Genomic DNA, 21,310 nt, shown 5'->3' with positions numbered 1-21,310 from the left:
AGATGAACACATTCTCGCTCGAAAGTGGGGTGGGGGTTGCCTTAGGGCCTCTGATTCTTCTCTCCCAAGTTTACAGGCTTCATCGACTAGGGAAGAGCTGTTCCAACGCAGACCACAAATAATAATGCCCCGTGGGTGCGTGATAAATAAAAGTGCAGGATACAAACAGGATGATAGATCTGAAGAGCTGCCGTGGACAGACGAGGGGGAACGGGTACAGAAGATCAGAGTTTCCATTGCAAGGAGATGGGGAATAAAACAGAATGGAGGCAGAGGACCAGGTGGGATGCAGCCCTGCACAGAGATGATGGAGAACAGCAGGGGCTGGAAAAGACCAGGATCCTGATGACAAGGCCGGCAGGAGGGGCAGAGACCCCAACCTCTCTCTGCAGGGCGACCCTCAGGAGAGTAACCTGCAAGAAGAAGAGAAAACCTGGACAAGAGGGGACAAGGAAAGTCCCCAAGGCAGTTGCTTTAGGTGAGAATCAGTTGAAATTCAAGGAAGAAGGGGCAAGATAAACACATAAATGGTCAAAGGCTTCCCTCTTGGAGCAAATGCAACCATGATTGTGTCTTTCTTGCCTCCGCTGACTGAGTTCAAGGCAATGAGGAATCTGGAAGAGTGTCCTTGGGTCAGAGGAGGGAGGACCCAAGGGTGCTGCATAGACAGGAGCCCATCTCAGAAGATGCAACGTCTCCTGCAGAGAAGCGACTCCCAGCTCGAGGCCACAGGAGTGTTAGTCTCTACGATGATGTACATTTTCTCAGAATTAAAAAATGAAACTCACAGGAGACTCACTTCTCACCAGGCTCCATCTGCATGGGAAATGCTTTGAGCCCTAAAGGTTCTGAGCCCAATGCTAAGAAAGCAGAGAAAGAAAAGTTGATTTTATCAGGCTCCTCACATACTCCCGTTAAATCAGGTGTGTAGGACTTAGAAGCCTGATTTATGGATTTGACTATAAACTAGAAAATTGCTCAAAAAAAAAAAAAAAAAAAAGACTGGGTGGGAAAAGAGCTGAGTGTGTGCGACTCACTTCAGAGAATTACAATGATAATCAAGTACTTTATCACTATAAGGAGGTTGCATCAAGATTAAGGGAAATATAAGTGGAAACACAACAGCTCACAAGGAAACAGCTGGAACAGCCAAAATAATAGTGCTGTAAAAATTAAACAGAAGGATGCTTTGATTACCTCAAAGACTCCTGATAAATCCAATGCCTCTCCTAAGAGGAAAATGGTAGGGAAATTACAGATGTTGCTGTTATTCTGAGTGGTACTTGGGATCTCTTTGAAAGGCTAAGCGTGGCTGGAAGGAAAAGGGTGTTTCTCCCCTAAGAATAAAGACAATGCTGATAAGCCCCCAGAAGACCTGATCGGGAATAGCAAATACTGGGGAAATGCCTAATGCCCAGAGGTGCCAGAGAGAACTGTAAATAAACAATAAACATACAGCGTTTATAACAGTGAGTGGTGAGTGACATTTATCTTCTTTCTTTTGCTGTGTCTCTTCCTGAGTTTTCTATAATAGAGTTACATGAAAACATACAAAGAAGAGTATTCGTGAAGGTGGAAGAAGTAAAATGTAGGTTTCTAGTGAGTAACTACGAGAGAGAAACCATAAGAAATGTTGGAGATCACCAAATTTTTTTTAAAAAGTCACAAAAAGTTCTGGTTTTGTTCAGAAATTGGAGATTTTCTGATAACACTTTAGCCTGAGTCAACTTTTGATGACTTGGGAGCAGTTTAACCAGTTTGAAGACTAACTGTGGTTAAAGAATATGCATCCGGGGAAACAAGTTATAAAAGCTGGTGAAAACACGTCTATATGAGGAGTTTCCTAGAGTTTGTAATTATACAATAATCATTGAATTGTGTAGTGTATCTTTTAACATGAAGGTTTAAATGCCAGAGGCTTAACTGAGATGTCTCCTTGATGTTTCTAAGTTTATGGAAGCACAGGTCCTCTTTCTCCCCTTTTACTGTCAACACTCTTTTCTTTATTTTACAGATGGAGAATTACTAATATTAGTTCCCACTTAGTTCAAAATTCAAGGGACGCCAAGTGCCTTTTTATCTAGTTTCTGAAAGCCTACTACTGTCTTCCTGCTTTTGAAATAAGTCACACAATAGCTATTTAATTTCCTTAAGCCTGACTTTCCTTATCTGTAAGGGAGGATATTAACAGTATTTACTTCGCATGATTGTTGTGAGGATTAATTGAGATACACAATTCCTGGCACAGGCTAAGAATACAAATGCTAAAAACTTGAAGCTTTTTTTTTAAAAAAAATTACATTATCAAAAAGATGCTTTACTTTAATAATGAGGCAATAAATATCAAATGTCTTAAAATTTTGCACACCCCTTTGATTCAGCCATTCTATTTTGTGCAATTGACTCTAAGGAAATAACCTGCAATGACCCACAAGAAGGCCCTATGTGGTGTTGTGTTTGTATACTGCGGCACGTGCAACACAATGGAACCAACCAAATCAAGCAACACTAACAAGGAGGAAGGTGTAATAACACAGAATGAAGTTCACATATATAATCACGTTAGAAAAAAGTGCACGTTTGGTTTTCTTTTGAGTCTAGATGCCTAGAAAAAAATGGATAGACAACAAAATGTTAATCCATGTGGGTTGTGACTTTGTAAATGATACTTTTACCCTTTCTCTGCTCATTCTAATATTTCTAGAATATATACTTATTACTTTTGTAATAAAAAAATAAGAAATTATTTCTAAAGTCACCTGGGACTTGGCATCAAATTATTTGGGCTTGCTTTTCTGATTCATGTCTACCTCCCAAAAATGTATCATTCAGTATGATGTAAGTAGCTGCAGAAGAATTTAAAATCAAAAGAGAAAGAAACGTCTTATTCATTTGAGAACCTTAAAAACGAGGAGAGCAATAGGATTATATCTAAATGCATTGCCTCCTTATCACTTGTAATCTTGCCATTTTGTTTTCTCATGTTGATGAGTTCAACTGCACCACAAGGGGGAGCCTTGAACTTAGCAAGTACATTAATAGTCACTGGTGTGATGGAAGGAAACAGCTGACTTCTGAAACTTGGGAGGAAACAGAACACACTCCACACTGAATGCTTTGAGCCAGTCTTTAACCTTCTCAATCTAACTCACAGAGTCCCTTGCACAAACTCACCTTGGCTGTATGCAACCAGTCTTGAAAAAGCCACAATGGACCGACCGCTTGCATAGCTATTACCAACGACAGAAGGGAAAGACAGTTGATTTAAAATTAGTAGCCACTGTGACATACAGCTAAAGAACCTAACAAAAGCAAATGTTGGGGAAATAGTCTTGGAAATAATTCTATCCTAAAGACACAGAGTTCTATCAGTAACTTGGAGACCAAAGCAATTTCAAGTTATTTGAGGTAAAAAAAAAAAAAAAAGTTAACTCAGCTGAGAAACCCAACTGTCATATAATTCCTTTTCTAAAAGGGTTTAAAATATTAAAGATGGAATAAAATTAGGTAGACATTTGAGACTTTGTAAGTCATGCTAAGCTTTATAATTGACCTAACCATGCAATGGACCCAACCATGCAATGGACCCTTGAACAACTTGGGGGGTTAGAGTTACACCACCACCACCCACTCCACTATGTGGTTGAAAAATCTGTGTATAACTTTTAATGCCCCCAAAATCTAACTACTAATAGCCTGCTGTTGACTGGCAGCCTTACTGATAACACAGTCAATTAACACATACTTTGTATGTTATATGTACATCTATATATAATTTATGCATTCACGACATACCTTTTTCTTAATTTTTTTGAGATTTCTAGGCTATGTAGTTCATCTGTGAATTTTTTCAAACTGTTGCAAATCTTTAAAAATTTTCCAATATATTTATTGAAAAAAATCCACATATAAATAGACCCATGTAGTTCAAAACTGTGCTGTTCAAGGGTAAACCAAAATCTTAAAAAGTCCTCAGGATAAAGTCTGAGGACCCTGAAGGATAAAAAAATACACACACAAAAAGGCTGCAACATGAAACAAAGAGAGTTCAAGACAGACATCTTAAGAATTTCTAATTAACTAAGAATCCTAAGAAATCTTAAGAATTTCTAATTAACTAACAATCCTAAGTAATTCTGTAGTGAATTGAGGACAGTGATTGGGAATACAACTTTTGGAAAGAAAACTGGGCTTGAACCTCAATTTCAACACTTGATTTCTGAGAGACTTTGAGCTTGTTGCCTTGGGCCATGGACCTTGGAAATGCTGCCTTCCTTGGTCGTGTATAATTTCCTCATCCATAAGAGAGTAGAAATAGTAGCAATAAGGCTTAAATTATAGTTTGTGGCATGGAATAAGGTAACTTACGAAAAAGGCTAAACCCAGCACCTAGCATACAATAACTCAACACCCAGCTTAATAAAAGGCTGTAACCACTGCTTCTGTTTGGTACGTGGCCAAGGGAAGTGTCTGCACCCCTCTGTGCTTGTGTGCTCATGAGTCAAATGGTGGAAAGGTGTCTGATTTAAGGAAAACAAACAAACAAACTTAGAGTACTGATGCACACAATGGAGTGATGGTCTTCAGAGTAATAGGTTTGTAAGGTCCCACAATGATCTCTATGACTACTATCTGCAAAAACAGATGGGGAAGTAAGGACACAAACCTGCCCTATGCAGGGGGGACATGCAGCCTGTTCCCCTGTCGCTGCACCGCCTTGGTTTCTGGCCACTTCCCGCAGTGGCTGTGAAACCTGAACACGATCTCTTGTCATTCATCTTCAGTTTTGTGTTTCAGTCTCCACTCCTCCCACCTCCTAGGGTATGAGACTTAAGTGATGCAACAGATCAATGACAGATCTGGAAAAGCTAAGTCTCATGGAAGTGAAAGGTGACCATGGGACAAATGTTTCTAGGAGCTGTTTATAAGATGGGCAAGTGTCTCCGCACAGATACCCGAGTTCCTTCCTGAGCCTCCACATTCTCACACAGCAAAGAGGGGAACAGAAGTGAGCTGACTTGGAAATAAGCCTGCCAGGTGATCTGGAATGTTTGGAAAGTGAATCCAGGTCACCTCCACGAGGGTGACAGATATTCCCCAACGAGGTGCAGCCTACGGCCATCAGTGTGACTAGCTCCTGGAGAACTTTGCTGGTTTTTCTTCCACAGCACTTAATGCCACTGGATACACTAGATATTTCCCTTACTTGACTGTTTCTTCTTTGTCCCCCCAGCTCCCTCCCTCCCTCTACGCAGACACGAATGTAACCACCAACAAGGCAGGGTATCTCCAGGGCTCAGATTTCCCTTCCAGAAGGAATGGATGAAAAGCTGGAAGAGGCATTGGCTTCCTGCAGCCTGCTTGATGTGAAGCTGCCCCCTTGACCATAAACGACCTCGCTGGGTCTGCGAAGTTCAGACATGGGTCTCAGGCAGCTGTGGTGACACCCCGGCTGGCTCGCGAGCGGCTTCTCCAGCCAATCACTGGTTCGTGCTCTGCCAAGAGCATCCCAATCCGTCACCAGACTCCCCCGCGCTTCTGTACTCCTTGGCTCATCTCACACCTTGAAAGGGAGGAAAATCTCCCATCTGACAAGGAATTTCTGTCTGGTGGGGCTTCTCTTCCATTTTCACCCAAACTCTCCTGCCCTGGAACACTGAACTCCAGTGAAACAAAAATAATCCAAACCCACCAAGTAAGTAAGAACTTCCAAACCAAAGGTTTCTGTTTCTTCTTCACCACACGAAGGCTGTGCAGCACATTCCATCCTTGCGTTAGCGGGGCCTGGCCGCTAAGCCTCTGCAGAAGAGCTCAGCTTCGTGCCAGGGCCACGGGGTACCAGTCAACAGCCGCCTCGGCCGTGATCCGACTGCACTTTGCTTTGGGAACAGGCTTCTCAGGCTCAAGATCTGACTAAAGGCAAGGATTTTCAGAGGAGGGGGATGTGGGATAGGAGATGGGGTCATTTGTTGAGGCCAGGCTGGGAATGCATTTCTGATTCCCCTTTTCCTCCCACAGAAAACAGACACAGAGTCTCATCTCTTAGATTCCCAAACCTCAGAAGTGGGAATGATTCCCACCAGCCCAGGCGCCAGCGCCCAGACCAGCTGGAGGTCGCTTCTGAAGTGTCTCATCTTCCCTGACCTGTAATCAAGGGGGTGTGGCCAGCCTTTCACACAACTTTTATTCTGGAAGCTCCCCTAGTGGCTGGCGGGGGATTCAGGGGGGTCCTGTGCACTCTATGAGGGAAAGTAAGGCTCAGTGGTCCAGAGAGCACTGGGCTGAGAGCAGGAGACCCCCACTCAACATAACTTAGACATTTGCCTGGTCCCCACTTTCCTTATGTGTAAAACAAAGAGTTAGATTTGACCTCTATGGCAAATCTTAGCTTTGGGTTGCTCTAGACACAGCATGCCTCCCATCAGTCATGGTCCCATCAAAGCCATTGCCAAGGAAGGCTTAGCACGTGGGGTCAGAGCTGCAAGTCCTCCATACCCAAAGCACCATGCCGCAGGTCGGAAAAACCTGAAGTCAGAAGGTCCCGGGTTCAAGACCTCCGTTCTGCACTCATTAACTGTTTCACTTTGGACACATTACTTGACCCGACAATAGGCTGCACAGGGGGCACATTAAATCATTGAGTCTTTGCAAAATGGCAACAGCTGTCCCGCCGACATCGCAAGGTCACCGAGGAGCACAGGTGATGTAGGTCAGACAGAAACCCTGCTAACTGTAAAGCTCTAAAAACTAATCAGGCAGGTGGTGTGATTATTAAGGAGAAGGAGCTTGAGGCAGGCACACAGGAACAGAGTTGCTAAAGTGTTCTGCTGCTGAAGGACTGAGGTCTGGCTGTGCCCATCCTGGCAGGCTTGGTGCAGGGACAGAAGGCCTTTGACGTGCAGCTGCAATTCATAAACAAATGAAAGTCATGGCGGCAGATGCAGGCACCCCCATCCCCGGCTGGGGGCCTGGGCCGAGCCGTGAGACTCGCTGTCCTGAGAGCTGCAAGTTCTCCTGACCCCAAGCTAACTCCTTGGTTCTTTGCCGCCGTGAGTGTGGGAGCCCTGGGGAATGGGCTCCAGCCACCCTTCCTGCCCCCAGAGAGCTCAGTGCTGGCCTCTGGCCTCAATTCCCCGCTTCTGGCCTTTTCATCTCCAGAAACATATTTTGGGGGCTGAAAAATTAATATGAAAATGAGTAAGTTTTACTGGGAGAAAAATACCTCCTTATACAAATACTCTTCCTGAATTTCACTGGGAATCGCAAGCACGTAAGACAGGGGTGCTACTTCTTAAATTAAAAGATGGACTGACATTATTTGCATAGACAAGGAACGTGAGCTGTCACTGTTTGCCAGTTTGTGTGATCAAATATCATCATTATAGGAAGTACAACATATTTACAATGGGGCTATAATTACAAATTAGTATTTTTAACATTGCAATTAAGGTAAATAATCCGTGGAGAAGCAAAACCACCACCACCACCAGAACCCCAGACATAGCTCTCTGGTATGACTTTTTCATGGTACGAGAGTAGAGTTTGTAATCCTTCTAGGTGGGTGACTTACAGCTGGCTGCCATTCTTAATATCCAGTCAAGTCTCTTGTTCATAAAATAAGTAGAGATTTCAACCTTTTGAAACAGAAGGTTGGATTCCGGCAGTTCTTGAAGTTTCAGACGCATCCCTCTAATTACAACGAATTAAAATAGAATGTGTGCACATAACAATTCAACTCTAAACAGACTTTGCTAATTGCTTGGAAATAGCAGAAGCAAAATGTTGAAAGCAGGCTCCAAGTTCACCAACAGCCTCTGGCCTTCCACTGAAAAATGGAGAGACTGCAATCGGGAAACAGAAGACAGCCCTTTAGCAAAATTAAAAGTTGTGGAGCTCCTGCTTATCATCATAAATACGGAATTTGAGGAGCTGGGGTGCAACCACAGTTCACAAACAGCAGGGCATTGGATGATGCCAATAAAAAGCTTTCAAAAAAAAAAAAATTTAAGAAGATTGCCAACTACCCTTCCAGGAGAAGGGCAAAAAGAAGTGGATGTGGAACTTCTCTGAGACCCCTCCCATCAAAACGTCACAGAAATTGAAAATATATGATGGAACACATCTAATGAGGTATATGTTGAAAGAGAAAGAAAAACAGAAATGGTAACTCACAAACAAAATACAGAGCTATTGTAAGGTGGTTTTCATCATAAATAAGCCCCAAATGGGTGCTGGGGTGACATTGTTATTTCACAGACATTTCCATCTGGACCATCTGCTGGGGTTGCCCCATCTCCTGTCCTTGAGAGCATCAGGCAGGGGCAATACTAGAATGTCTACACCACGGGGATGGAGGGGCTTTCTATTCCTTCTTCTGAAGGAGGTCTGGTTCCACAGCTTTGAGGTAGAGGAAAGGCATGAGGGAAACTGCAGTCAGGAAGCAAAGAGGAAATCACATCACTGAGCTGAGGCCTCGCCATTGGTCTGAACACATCCTGCCTGGAACACATCTCTCTTCTGCCTGGAAGACCCACGACGCTGCTGTGTAGGCATGTGGGGTCATTCTAGGGCTCAGCACCGTTTTCACCCTCCAGCACTCCCTAAAGAATCCCATAAGAACTTGGCCAGCCACCATTCTCCCCACCCCCAAATCCCTGCCAAGCCACATTCCCTCCATGGGTTTGCATCCCCCAGGCAGGAGGGTTTAGGATGAAGTTGAGAAGGTCACTGACAATTTTCAGACTATTTGCTCTGTGGTATTTCAGCTCTTAGCCAGGGATGTCTAGCATGGAATCTCTCTCTTTTTGACCCCCCTGGCCTCTCTCATAATTTACCAAGTACCCCGAGAGCCTTCTACTTACTTCACAGAATTAATAAATCCCACTTGCATAGCATCAGCTAAAGCTCAGTGGCAGCTCCTCTGCCTCTGGGAACAGTTACTCACTCTTTTCAGGCAAGACTGCAGAAGAAAGAGACTCTCCACTTACTCCCAGAATGACACTGACCTTCTCACCTTAGAGCTGATTTTGAGATGCAAGAGCTTTAAAATCCAGAGCAGAGGACAGAGTTTAAGCAGATAGAGCATTTGATTGGTTGGCATAAAAAAACATTATATTCTGGCCACCATAATCTACAACAGACAGGGCAGTGCCCACTTATGAGAAAGGGAAAGCAGTGCTTTTAAGTTTATACTTAAAGTATACATATATGCCTTGCAATTAATTGCCTATAGATACAGAATTACTACTGGCCCATGATTGGCCCATGTGGAACTCTGGAAAGAAGGTAAATGTTCTATAGACCTGATCTCTAATGGATTATCTCCGTGAGTCACCCTCCTCACCATTCATAACGCCATTCTTTGGTCAGTTGAAAAGACTTAGGATGAAGGTGCAATAATCCAATGTCTAGCTCTGTTGGAGACTGTCTACCACCACCCCCCCCCCAGCACACTCGAGTTGAGGCTCAAGGGGGAAGGCAGGATTCCATAGGAACACACGGAGCCATCATGCTGAAGGCATCTTACCACCCAGGAATGAGAAAGAACAGCCCAGCCAGACAAATGATTCAACCAAAAGATGTCCGGAAGGTCCGTTCCTGACCTTGAGCTGCATCACCCCCCCCCCCCCCCCCAGGTAGGAAGATCCAGTTCTTCCCTATCCTGTTACCAGCCACCAGTGTATACGGTCCCTTGTCCTGTTCATCAGCCACAAGGGCAGAGTCTGCCCTGTGAACAGGCAGGACAGTAGCTTGTGGATGGGTCATGAGAAGAGGGTTATCTCATAGGCACTAAGGAACCATCACCTTGTTCCAGAAATGCCCTGCCAACCTGCCAGCTGAACCCTGCAGATGCCCAGCTCTGTGGTGAGCGGAACAGGGACTCTGGGCTCCATCACTGAAAGTGCAGACACCACTGGGACAGAAACAGCAGCAGCCCTTATCAGATGGCTAGACTTAGTGTCAATAATGTAGAAGAGTTTTTCTGGAGAGGAGATTTTGATGAGATGCAGGAAATGAGATCCAGAAATGAAATCACCGATGCAGAGGCAGATTCCTCACTCCATGGTTTTGAATGAGTTCACAAGCCCAGACCCAAGGTTGAGGAATATCCGGTATTCTCTCGGGCTCTCAGGCGCTCCCTCTCCTGCAGGACGGACTCCCAACTTTACAATGGGCAGCAGGACCAGACTGTGGTTAGTGTCCTCTCCCGCCAGCACACCCACAACCCACCCACCTGCTGAATGACCAAAGGAAGACGTGAATGAACGCTGACCTTGAACTGTGCTGTGAAGGTCATGGTTACTGAGACTGACGGGCTCCAGAAGAGAATGAAGCCCAGGACAGGGGAGAAAATGAAGACTCTTAGACAGGAAGAAAGGAAGCCAGATAGAAATTTATGAAGGGTTAGACTCCAAAAATCTATTTACAAGCCACGTAGTTACCCTTCCAAAAAGTAACAGTTGAAATACATGGCCCATTAGTTCTGATCAACCATAAAAATCTCGTATCTACTGTCAGCTAGCTCCAATGAATGTAGGAGGGCAGGATTGGGGAATTCATCTGTTTTACCAGGTTTCTTTTGGGTCTAACACTTAATCTCATTCTAATAAGGCCAAAACTGAGACTCACTAACACACTACTGAGGAAATACAGATCCTATTTCAAGGTCAGCTCCTAATGGGCAAAAAGAGTTGACTGTGTCCCTCCAGAGATGTCAAAAATTAAATAACAAAAGCAGAGTTTCCTTGATTCTTCTCTGAAGGAGAGTTTTCCTTAATTACTGGTGTGTTACAGTCATCTTGGGTAATCTGAACTGATCATGAAACACACATCAAAAGTATGTCATCCACACAAAGACCTTTTTAAAACCGCAAACAGGCAAGAGAGGTTTATCTGCAGTACTGTCTCAGAAGTCGAGCGCAATGAAAAATTATCTTTACATCCAGCAGAAGTCACACTATGAATAACTTAGCTTCGGTTTGTTCCCGATCTAAATCAGACTGCCTCCCCTTCCTCCTCAATTCGTAAGGACTACCCCACGGCTGCTACTGGAATTAACATGATGTGGAAGATTGTCTTTCTGAGTTGATGTCATCATTAGTTTAGAAGCCAGGTCATCGTTTTTTAAAACCAGGAAGCATCTGCAGCATATAAAATTACATTCAACCTCTCAGGCTTCTAGGACTAAAGCCAAAAGATAATGAGTTAACTTAAAAATGTCTTCTATTTCTTTAAAATGAAAAAAAATATTTGGGGGGCGGGTGAAACAAAAGTGATCTACACCCCGTTACCCAGGGTGTAACCCTGGGAACCCATCACGCCTGCTTCTAATCTTCCCATTTTCTGTTACCTGTCTTTTCTTCCACGATCAGAATTCTTTCCACACTCAGATTCTACCTCCTTTCCACAGCAGTTCCCCCAAAGGCCCGCTCTTCAGCTCTGGGGGCTGAAGGCATTCCAACCCACAAGCTTTTCATTATTTCTTAAATTTCTTTGCTGCTGACCATGATCGCATGTGAACTTGCCAACAGGCTCTACTCAGGAGAGAGATTCAATTCTTTTTAAGAAGCAAAATCATTTGGTACTTTATTCCTCTGTGAAGCTCTCCTAATCAAAAGAAGTTCAATGCATCCAGTGAGCGACTCATTTTCCCTTACTGGCTTTCAGACATCAGCATGCGCCCTCCGACGTTTACAACTGCAGGACCCTGAGCAGAGAGGTAGCACAGCCTCGGGTGATGGGAGGAAGGGGCCATGACCACTGCATCTGGTACAGCCAGCTGGCCAGGCGCGGGAGGGTGTTTGAGAAAGGGAAATGGCTTGGAAGCAGACTAACCTAGACATAGATATTATCCACCAAATAACTTAGCCTGGCTGAGCCTCATCTTCTCTTCCGCAAAATGGGAATACCACCAAGGTAGCTTATCCGAAGTTTCAGTGAGGAGTAAATGAAAAACCACTTCTGTGCCTGGCACACAGTCCATGCTCAACAAATACTTTGCTTTGCTCATTCTCCAGCCTCTCATCAAAATGTCCTGCTAGAATACACACAGATGGTAGGGGAGCCCCAGGCTAGGTGGGTGTTTTCTTTATTACACAGTGGCTGATTCCAGAGGTCATTTTTCTTTTCCTTCCAAATGTCCAAGGTTACACATTCTTCACAAAGTCACTAAGTGAATATGCATCTATTGATCATGAATGTAACCCCCTGGAGAAACATTAGTGCCCGGCTCACTCTGTGTGCTTCGGTCTACACCGGGGGAGCTGGGACTCACTCAGAGCATCATCTCCTCTTCGCTGGGGCCCCATGTTTCTCCCAGAGTCATTGCTTTTCACTGAATTCACTGCTCAAGGAATGGGTGTGAGGATGTGGCCTCCTTATTCTTGAGATAAGAGATTCTATCCTTCACTTGGATTTCTAGTTTCCAGTATCTACAAAATTCCTTTGGAACAACCAAGAGATGGCTTTCCTGACCTGAATATGATATTTCTTCTTTCTCTCCAAGATCTCACTCATTTTTTATTAAAAAGAAAGTCATAACTTCTCCTTATCTTAGCTAATTTTTACCAAAAATGTTAAGATAATTTTAAAAGATCTCTTATATCCTTATATAAATAAGATGCATATATATGTACACTCATATAAATAAGATATATAAGTACACAGAAATACTTATATACTTATGTAAATAAATATATACTCATATAACTAAGAGTATTTATACTTTTATAAATACAGAATAAAAAGAAAAGAGATACTTGCTGTGAGCATATAGTCAAGGCCAATAAATATGCCCATTTGCTCCACTGTTCTAAAGCCACTGCCATCCACAAGCAACAGCCATGCAAATGCACCTACACATTTCTAGCTGCTTATACATCAGGTTTTATAGCAGTTATATTCCCCCAAAGTTGCCTAGAAGTCAAAGAAATTTTAATGGAATTAGAGTTTTCGTTTCTTAAATACTTAATTATTAGGATTATGCCAGTGCTTTTAATTTCATTTGTAATTTATCTTCATTAAATTTTTACCATTAAAATTTTACTTTTATTATATAGCTCTCAAATACCTCGAGTGTGTTATGTCAATGCTGAAATGAACTAGTCACTTCTCTTCGGGAAGTAAGTTTACTGGTAATCCTTCTGGGATAGGAAGAATCGTACCCTACGTTCACTGGGTGAGTAATTAGCTCTTAGTCATATAGTAACGTTCTTAAGGTAAGGATATGCAAACGGCATACACAGAGGGATCCCGTCCCATCTGAATTCAGGAAATTCAGCCTCTCTTCACAAAACTGACGTGGAATTTGAGTATCTTTGTGTCTGTGTGTACTCTGTATTTTGGTTTTTTAAAAATTAGTACTCTCTTTTTTATTCTACTACAATTTTTTTTCATTCTCCTTCCCCCCATGCTAATAGAATAACCTCCAGCTATGAAAACAAAATATTTCAAAAACAAAAATTATGATGTAACGACTTATGGCTTTTTCCATGGCATCACCCTGATCATTAATCTCCCACTCACTCAGTGCCTAGTGGTCAAAGCTGGCACGTCTGTAAAAAATAAATGTACCAAGTTTCCACATCTTTCTTCCCCTGAGAAATGTGAGGAAAGTATTGAGTAAGGAAAGTACCCCAGGGCAGAGGATGTGAAATAATCTCAGTGGTCCCTTCCTCCCATTTTCCGGACCTTAGAGCATTTACCTACTGGAGCCTCCGAGAACGTCTGGTGAGAAAGATCACGTCCTGTGTCTTTGAGGAAATAAACCTCAAATAAACCACACCTCGGGCTTGGAGGTCTGAAAACATGGAAAACACACCTTCCTGGATGCCGGGTAGAGGGAAGTCAATTTAAGAAAGTAAACATCTCTCACCAAATGGCTGCCACCTTCATCCTTCGACTTCCTTGTGGCTCCTGTGGCTGCCTGAACTTGACATGGGGAAGATTTGAGGTCTCCAGACCAGTGAACAATTGCGGTAACTTATTTCTAAAGCCATTGTTTGGACTACTGTTATGTGCCTGAACACCTACTAAGCCAGCTCACTGTTACTGACAATAAATGTCTAACTAAGGAAACCTCTTAAGATTCTAAAACGATTTGGTTGAGACACAGTCACAAGGATAATGGCAGTGTGGGTGTATTTTATTGATTAAAAGTGAACAGAACCTGAATGCTCACTGGCAGAAAAATAGACAAACAAGATGTGGTCTACACACACAATGGAACATCATTCAGCCTCCAAAAGAAGGAAATTCCAACACACGCTACAAGACAGATGAACACTCAGGACATTATGCTCAGTGAAATAAAAAGCCAGGCACAAAAAGACAAATACTGTATGACTCCACTTCTGTGAGGTGCTTAGAGTAGTCAGTTCACAGAGACGGAGAGGAGAATGGTGGTTGCCAGGAACTGGGGAGGGAGGGAGGGTTGGAGAGTTGTTGTTTAAAGGGTAGAGCATTTCAGTTTTACAAGATGAAAACATCTCGGTGATTAGCTGTCTAACACTGTAAATATACTTAACACTATTGAACTGTACACTTGAAGATGGTTAAGATGGCAAAATTTTGTGTTACATGCACTTCACCACAATTAAATATTTTAAAAAATAATAAAATTCTGTCAACTGTCAAAATAAATTAAATGAGAGGAAAAAAGTGAACAAGAAAAGATAACCTCCAGCCTGAGTTCTCTACAAAGTCTCTAAATATATAAGGAGGGCTCAAAGGGCAAATTATTCCTAGTGTATCATCTGTGATGGGGGGCAACTCTTTGTGTGTTTAGTCAAAGCTAAGTTGTACCTGGATGGCTCTCTCCAGAGTGGAATGGCTCTGGACTCAATCAAGTTCGAATGAAGATCTTAGTCATATTCATTTGGCCTGATGGTCCTTTGGCATTTCCCCAATCTTTTGATTCCTTGAGATAGGTGACCATGCTCTTACTCAAATGCTGGGCTATATACAGATACTCCCTGGATAGGCTGCATTATCCGGTGGTCAGTCTACACTGCCCTTCTTACTGGGGTAGAGTGTAATGTACCAGCAAACACTGGTGTATTTGTACCCAGTGGGCAGCTCCATGCAGGGCTGAGGGAAACTCAAGCCAAGCACTACAACTGTCCCTCACGTGCCATCTGCCACAGCTTTTCACAGATGTTTCTTGTGTACTGAAGGAACACACACGCGTTCATTTTCAGTGCTAACTGTCCATGAAGAAATCACTATTTTGGTGTCTCACCTACACTGCTTCTCTGACTGGGGTCTGGGATTAAGAAGTAACCATGTTTGTTTCATTGAAAAGACACAATCAGGGAACTAGATTCAATATGTTGTAATAACCTATAATGGAAAAGAGTCTGAAAAAGAATATATCTGTGTATATGTTTAACTGAATCACTGTGCTGTGCACCTGAAACTAACACAGCATTGTAAACCGACTCTACTTCGATTTTAAAAATTAATTTAAAAAAGAAGCAATCAAACTGCCCATTGAGATGAAGACTGATCAGCCTGGACAGCTGATATCAGATTCTCTGAGAGAGTCCGCAGGGTTGATTCTGAGATGAGATCAAGGCTTTGTTACAGCGACTCATTGAATCCACCGTCTGTTTTAACTCAAAGTAGATACGAGATACAATCCTACCCCTAACCATATGGAAGACAGATAGAAAGAAATCTCATTTATTTTCTCTCCACATAAATGGTAAGATCTTGCCTTTGAACTATAACATGTACAAATAAGGAGATTTTAAAGCAGGGACGGTTCTCTGGCCATGTTTAAGTACAGATCTGTGTAAAGTAAAAAGTTAAAAGTTACATTCCTATTATTAAAAGTTCAGACTCTTTTAGAAAATACTTAATTAGCTCAGGGGGAGAAAAGATCCTTCATTGTTCACATTAAGGAAAGGAAAGCGTTAGGTTTCCACATTCCCCAACAATAAGATCAGAACTGACTCTTGGAATCTACCCCAAAACCTCAACTTTCTGCTCTGCAAGATTTACCTCAGAGAGTGACTAGGTCCCCACCGTTGCCAAAAAAGACCTTTATATGAAATCAATCAGGTCAGGACAACCCATAACTCTATTTGATGTGCCACATACTAAAAGACGTGGTGCAAGAAATACTAATACTTTTCTGGCTGAGCTACAAATGGGTGAATAGTTACAGTAATGTCTATTTACGGAACATTGCCACCAAAGCAAGATTTCCAGGTAAGATTTTAAAAATACCTCTTTTAGCTGCTTAAAAAAAATCTTATTAATTTTTAATTTGGCATATGTTCCATTTTCTTAAGCTTCGTCATCACAGCAAAAAGTTAATTCTTTTTGGATTATACGATGTCACTGTGAACATTAGTTCTGATGTTAATAGTGAAAATGGAAAACAGAGGACCCTTCATTAAGTAGTCTTTAGACAGTGAGCCTGTGAATCGAGAAGAATGATGGCTAACCTTCTTCTTGCTTGACTCATATCTGAAAATACAGCAACTCAAACACACTGGCATTGGAGAAGGAAAAAAAAAAAAAACAACAGTTCAGTGGGACCAAACATGGAGCTCAGGAATGGACTCAAAAGCAAGCAGCATCTGGATCTTACAAGGTGGTATTTTGAATCAGTGGGGGAAAGGTTAATTATACATTCAGTGGTAGTGGATCCACTGATCAGCCACTTGGAAAAAGAAAGAAAGCTGTACCCCTGTCAAACTCCTTACCTCAAAAGAAACTTCAGAAGGGTCAAATATTACAACCTAGGAAAGTTAAACTCTAAGTACAAGTACTAGAATAAAACACACACGATTGTTAATATGTAATATTGGAACAGGGAAGTCTTTCCTAAAAACTCAACTCTAAAGGCAGACATATGAAACAAGAGCTTTCTAAATTTGAGTACATGAAAATTTTAAATTTCTAGGGAAAAACATTTCCACCAACAACATCCAAAGACAGACTGGAAAAATATTTGCAACAAGTATGATAGAAAGTTAATTCTTTTTAATTTATGACTCCATCTTACAAATCAATATGAGATAGAGTCACCATCCAATTAAAAATGGGAAAAACCACAAACTGGAACCTTATACACATACACAAATAAACTAATTAATATAATAGGAAAAAAACCTCAACATTATTTAATTTTAAAAGATAAATCAGAACAATGAATGTCTTTTTCCCCACTTATTAGATTTCCAAAATTTTTTACAAATTTGATATCCAGGGTAGCAACAATAGAGAAAACAGCATTCTTATATGTTGCAGGAAGAGTTAAATTGTTTCAGTCTTTCTGGTAAAACTTGTAAATGTATTGAACAATCAGTTTCACTTTGAGGAATTTACCCCATAGAATAGCTGGGGGGGGGGGGATACCCAGATACAAGAACAGAATGAAAACAAGAAGAGAAACGCAGGTGTTGCAGGTTGAGAGAAGTGGAAACAGAGAAATGATCATTTAATTTGCAGGGGAGATTGATTTTAATATGATCATCTATACTGCAGAAAATAATCTAGACCAAAAAATGAGTTGATTCTCCATTAGACAAGTCTGTGAATATACTAAACAACATTGAATTGCATAAATAAAATCAACATATTGTATGATATACAAATTACATCTCAATAAAGATGTTCAAAGAAAGAAACAAACAACAAATGAGTCGATTCTGTATCACCTGATGTGGGGTATCTTAAAATTCATCATTAAGAAACAAGGTATAGAAAAAAAATCATACATTATGACAATTTATGTAAATATAAAAAGAACCTTTGCCTGTCGGTACTAGGAGACGCACATGCTATCTTTAGAAATGACCAACAAGAAACTATTAACAATGTTTACTTTTAGAAAAAGGGACTGGGAATTGAGGGTAGAAGCTTTTAATTGTGTGGGTGTATGCAGGGCTTAATGTATGATTTTAAAGATTTTTACCATGGATCTGTATTACATTTAATCTAATTTTTTTTTTTTTTTTTGGTGGTGTGGACTTTTAATTCATAACTCCTTCTCTCCCACCTATGGCAGCTGAATAGAGAATAGTCCCCCAAAGCTCCCTGAGAAGACTAGAGAAGAGCTTCAATTCTCAGACAACTCTGTAATAAAAGCATCTACCTCCACTCCCTTCAAAAAGCATCAAGGGGGGCCTGAAATCTGAGTCAAGAATCACATCCTCTTTGGCCAGATCCTGTGCTCCTGCCCGGGTGGGAGCCCAGTCTGGGGTCTGCATACATTCTGGTCTTTTCATCTCTGACTTGCCTGAAGCCAGATTCAGTGGTTCTGGAAATTCAGAGGCAGATAGTGGTTGGCAAAGGGCACAGTACCTGCAGCTTTCTGCAAGCCCAGAGGGTACCCTTATGCCAGCTGGCTGTCAGTAAATTGACCTCATCATCTCCAGCAGCCTCACTGAAGAGGAGAAAACATCCTTAATTGGGAGAGACATGCCTACCTTTGGCAGTTTGGGGGTTTAAAAAAAAAGCCCCTAGATTTCTGGAGAGCCTTGCCCCTTAAGCTGCCACTCTCCCTTTCCCCGCCTCCCACATTTTAGCAGATCTGTGGTTCTTTCAGGGGCTGAGAACTTGGGTCCAGGTTCACTCTGTTCACAAACTTTCCCAGCTACAGACCGTTTACCTTCCATCACCTTCTAAAAGCTGTGAGGTGCTGCGCCCCTGGTTGTATCTTCATTAGCTTCTTTGCCAAGGTTATCTGGAATTCCAGAATCCCATCCCCTCTGAAAGGGCTCCACAAGTTCTTTACGGCATTAGACTCGACTCTCTAACGCAAATCCCCCCTCTAAAATCACTCCAGAAACACTGAAGGGGAGTTGGTAAATGCTTGCGGTAGAGTATCCACAAGTTTCTTCAGTCCTGATGACCCAGGGGAGGAGAAATATCCCGTCTAGAAAAGACTAGGCTGGTCAAACACTGGAGTGGGCAGTTCTTTGTTCCTGGGGGTGGCAGCCATCTAGAAGTACTCTGGATAAGGACTGAGAAGAACAGATAGGTACTATGCCCTCTAGAACTGCCATGAGCTTCTCCAGGCATTGCCAGCCATCATGAAAAGATCTGCTGGTTCTAGAATGTTCAGGCAGTTACAGAAAGCCCCTTCCTTTTTTTTTTTTTTTCCCCTCAAAGTCTAGCCAACTAGAATCACTCTCGAAATGGATGCCTGCCTGCTGCAGGACCACAAGCTCCTCCAGAAGCTACTAGGCTTCCAGAGACACATAATACTGGTTCCAAGTTGGTCAGGCTATTCCAGAAAGTTTCCCTGCTGCCCAGCCTACATCTGGAGTGGAGACAAGTCTGCATTAACGCCCACCCACTCAGGCAGGAAGGCAGCCTCAGGTTTAAAGGTTTTCAGGAATTTGTTGTCAGGCAGGGTGAAGTTGGCCAGGTAGACAGTGTCTCCACCAGCCAGGCGGCCCAGAAGCCAAAGGTGCCAATAGTCATGATGGTGCGGTTGCACTGCACGAGGAGAGCAAAGTCCTTACTAGGGGCATCCTCCTGCCCATCCCCAGCAAAGACCACACGCCCCCGGGAGGTGTCAGTATTTTTCTGGCACCACCCCATGCCGTTGCTGGTGACCACAAAGATGGGGGCTTCATGCCGGGCCCAGAACCAGTCAATAGCCTGCTGGAGGTAAGCGCGATCTCCCACCACACCCTTCCAGCAGTGGGGCATCACCTCCAGATAGTCACACCCACGAAGGTGTTCGGGAGCTTCCCGGTGCGTCGCAGGCGGAGCCGACTCAGTAAACACTGGGCCTCTTGCCTGAGGTGGTCATGCAGAGTGAACTCACGGCGGATCTGTTCCCGGAGATAGTGGAAGAAGGTCCAGGAGCAGGGGAAGCCGGTGAGCTTCAGCCAAGGCTCCTCCAAGTGGGCGTACTCCTCCAACACCCAGTTGTGCTGCTCGAGTTCCCGCCAAGGCGTGTGGCGGTCTACCTCGGGCGCCAGCACGGGCAGGGTGATGCGGAACATGGAGGCCAAGGCAGCATGCATAGTGGGCTGGATGAAGGCCCGGCAGCCGTTGAGCTGGGCCAGGGCCAGCAGCGTGGCGTACTGCCCCATCTGGTTCCCGAACCAACCGTCTGGGTAGATAGTCCAGGTTCCTGAGGACGAGGCTGGATGCTTGGGACAGGAAATGGAGGTGTTGGGGTTCACAGGTGTGCCCGACAGGCAGAAGATGGCCACAGGGGATGTCACCAGGTTATGGTCTGGACACAAGGCAGACAGGTCCAAGCCATTGTGAAAGAGGTCTTGGTGGATGTGGAAGAAGAGGGTTGCAGCAGAAACACAGACCAGTAGGAAGGTCAGACAGAGGTGATGGCGGCTGGGGGCCCACATGGCTGAGCTCCTGACTGATGGCAGATCCAGTCACCCTGGTGTGGCCGGAGCTCTCCATCTGCAAGTGCAGCCCACATTCTGTATCCCCCGAAACCCTGCACTCCAGGTTCCCTGGCCAAACAGCCCTCCCCCTCCACGCTGCCTCCCCAGACTGGCTGTGAGGGCTGGGGAGGGGAGGTACGAGAGGGAGCGGTCCGGAGGTTCACAGCCTCCTCCCCTCCCGGGCCAAGCAGGTAGCTCGGTGGTGGAGCCCAGCTCCTTCCCTGGTGGCAAGCCTCACTCCCCGGGCTAGGGTGACGGCCTCTGCCCTCTGAACCCTCCCCGGATGGGGAGATCCGCGCCCCAGCCGCCTCATCCTGCAACTGGCCAGCCTGGGGCAGCCTACTTGGCCTCCCAGCAGCTTCATCCTTCCATGGACGTGGATATCTAGTGCCAACTGCAATGCTGGACCCAGACGTTCGGGCCCATTGACCTCTCCTCTTCCCCTCCAGTTCTGGGTTCGGCCATCCGCCCTGGGCACCTGGATGCGCTGAGTCCGACCACACCGCAGTGACTTAATCTAAATTTTTGATAAAAAAATTAATCTTCTTTCTGCTGTCAGCTGCTATCTTTCCGTTGTCACAGTCTCCCACTAAATTGGCAGGTATCTCTCTAATTGAAATGCTTAGGATTAGTGACAAGCATTCATTTCATATTTTAAACTGAAGTATAGTTGATTTACAATGCTGTGTTAATTCCTGGGGTCTGGCATAGTGATTCAGTCATACACACTTATTCTTTTTCATGATAGGTTATTACAAGCTACTGAATATAGGTCCCTGGCTATATAGTAGGTCTTTGTTGTTTATCTACTCTGTGTACAGTAGTTAGTATCTGCTCATCCCAAACTCACAACTTTCAGGATGAATTTATGGCTAAATTCCAGATGTCGGTGGTGCTTGTTCTCTGTGATTGTGGCCTTGTACACATTTGTA

General features: G+C 43.6%; 2 protein-coding genes across 2 annotated transcripts in view; both read right to left on the bottom strand.

The window, feature by feature from the left end:
- KIAA1217 (KIAA1217 ortholog) overlaps nt 1–21,310 on the bottom strand; it is a 278,647-nt gene that overhangs the window by 148,599 nt on the left and 108,738 nt on the right.
- The window catches only part of LOC116661616 (galactoside 2-alpha-L-fucosyltransferase 1-like), a 101,177-nt gene continuing 97,820 nt past the window's right edge, over nt 17,954–21,310 (bottom strand). Inside the window, 3 exon segments of the mRNA XM_032474163.1 lie at nt 17,954–19,410; nt 19,413–19,688; nt 19,691–20,895. Coding sequence (XP_032330054.1) covers nt 19,271–19,410; nt 19,413–19,688; nt 19,691–20,336 — 1,062 coding nt within the window. The 5' untranslated portion in view covers nt 20,337–20,895 and the 3' untranslated portion in view covers nt 17,954–19,270.

The sequence above is a fragment of the Camelus ferus genome, chromosome 35 (assembly GCF_009834535.1).
Source record: "Camelus ferus isolate YT-003-E chromosome 35, BCGSAC_Cfer_1.0, whole genome shotgun sequence".
NCBI classification, from domain to species: domain Eukaryota; kingdom Metazoa; phylum Chordata; class Mammalia; order Artiodactyla; family Camelidae; genus Camelus; species Camelus ferus.
Note: the sequence above shows the minus strand (reverse complement) of the source record. Positions and strands in the feature narration are given on the sequence as shown.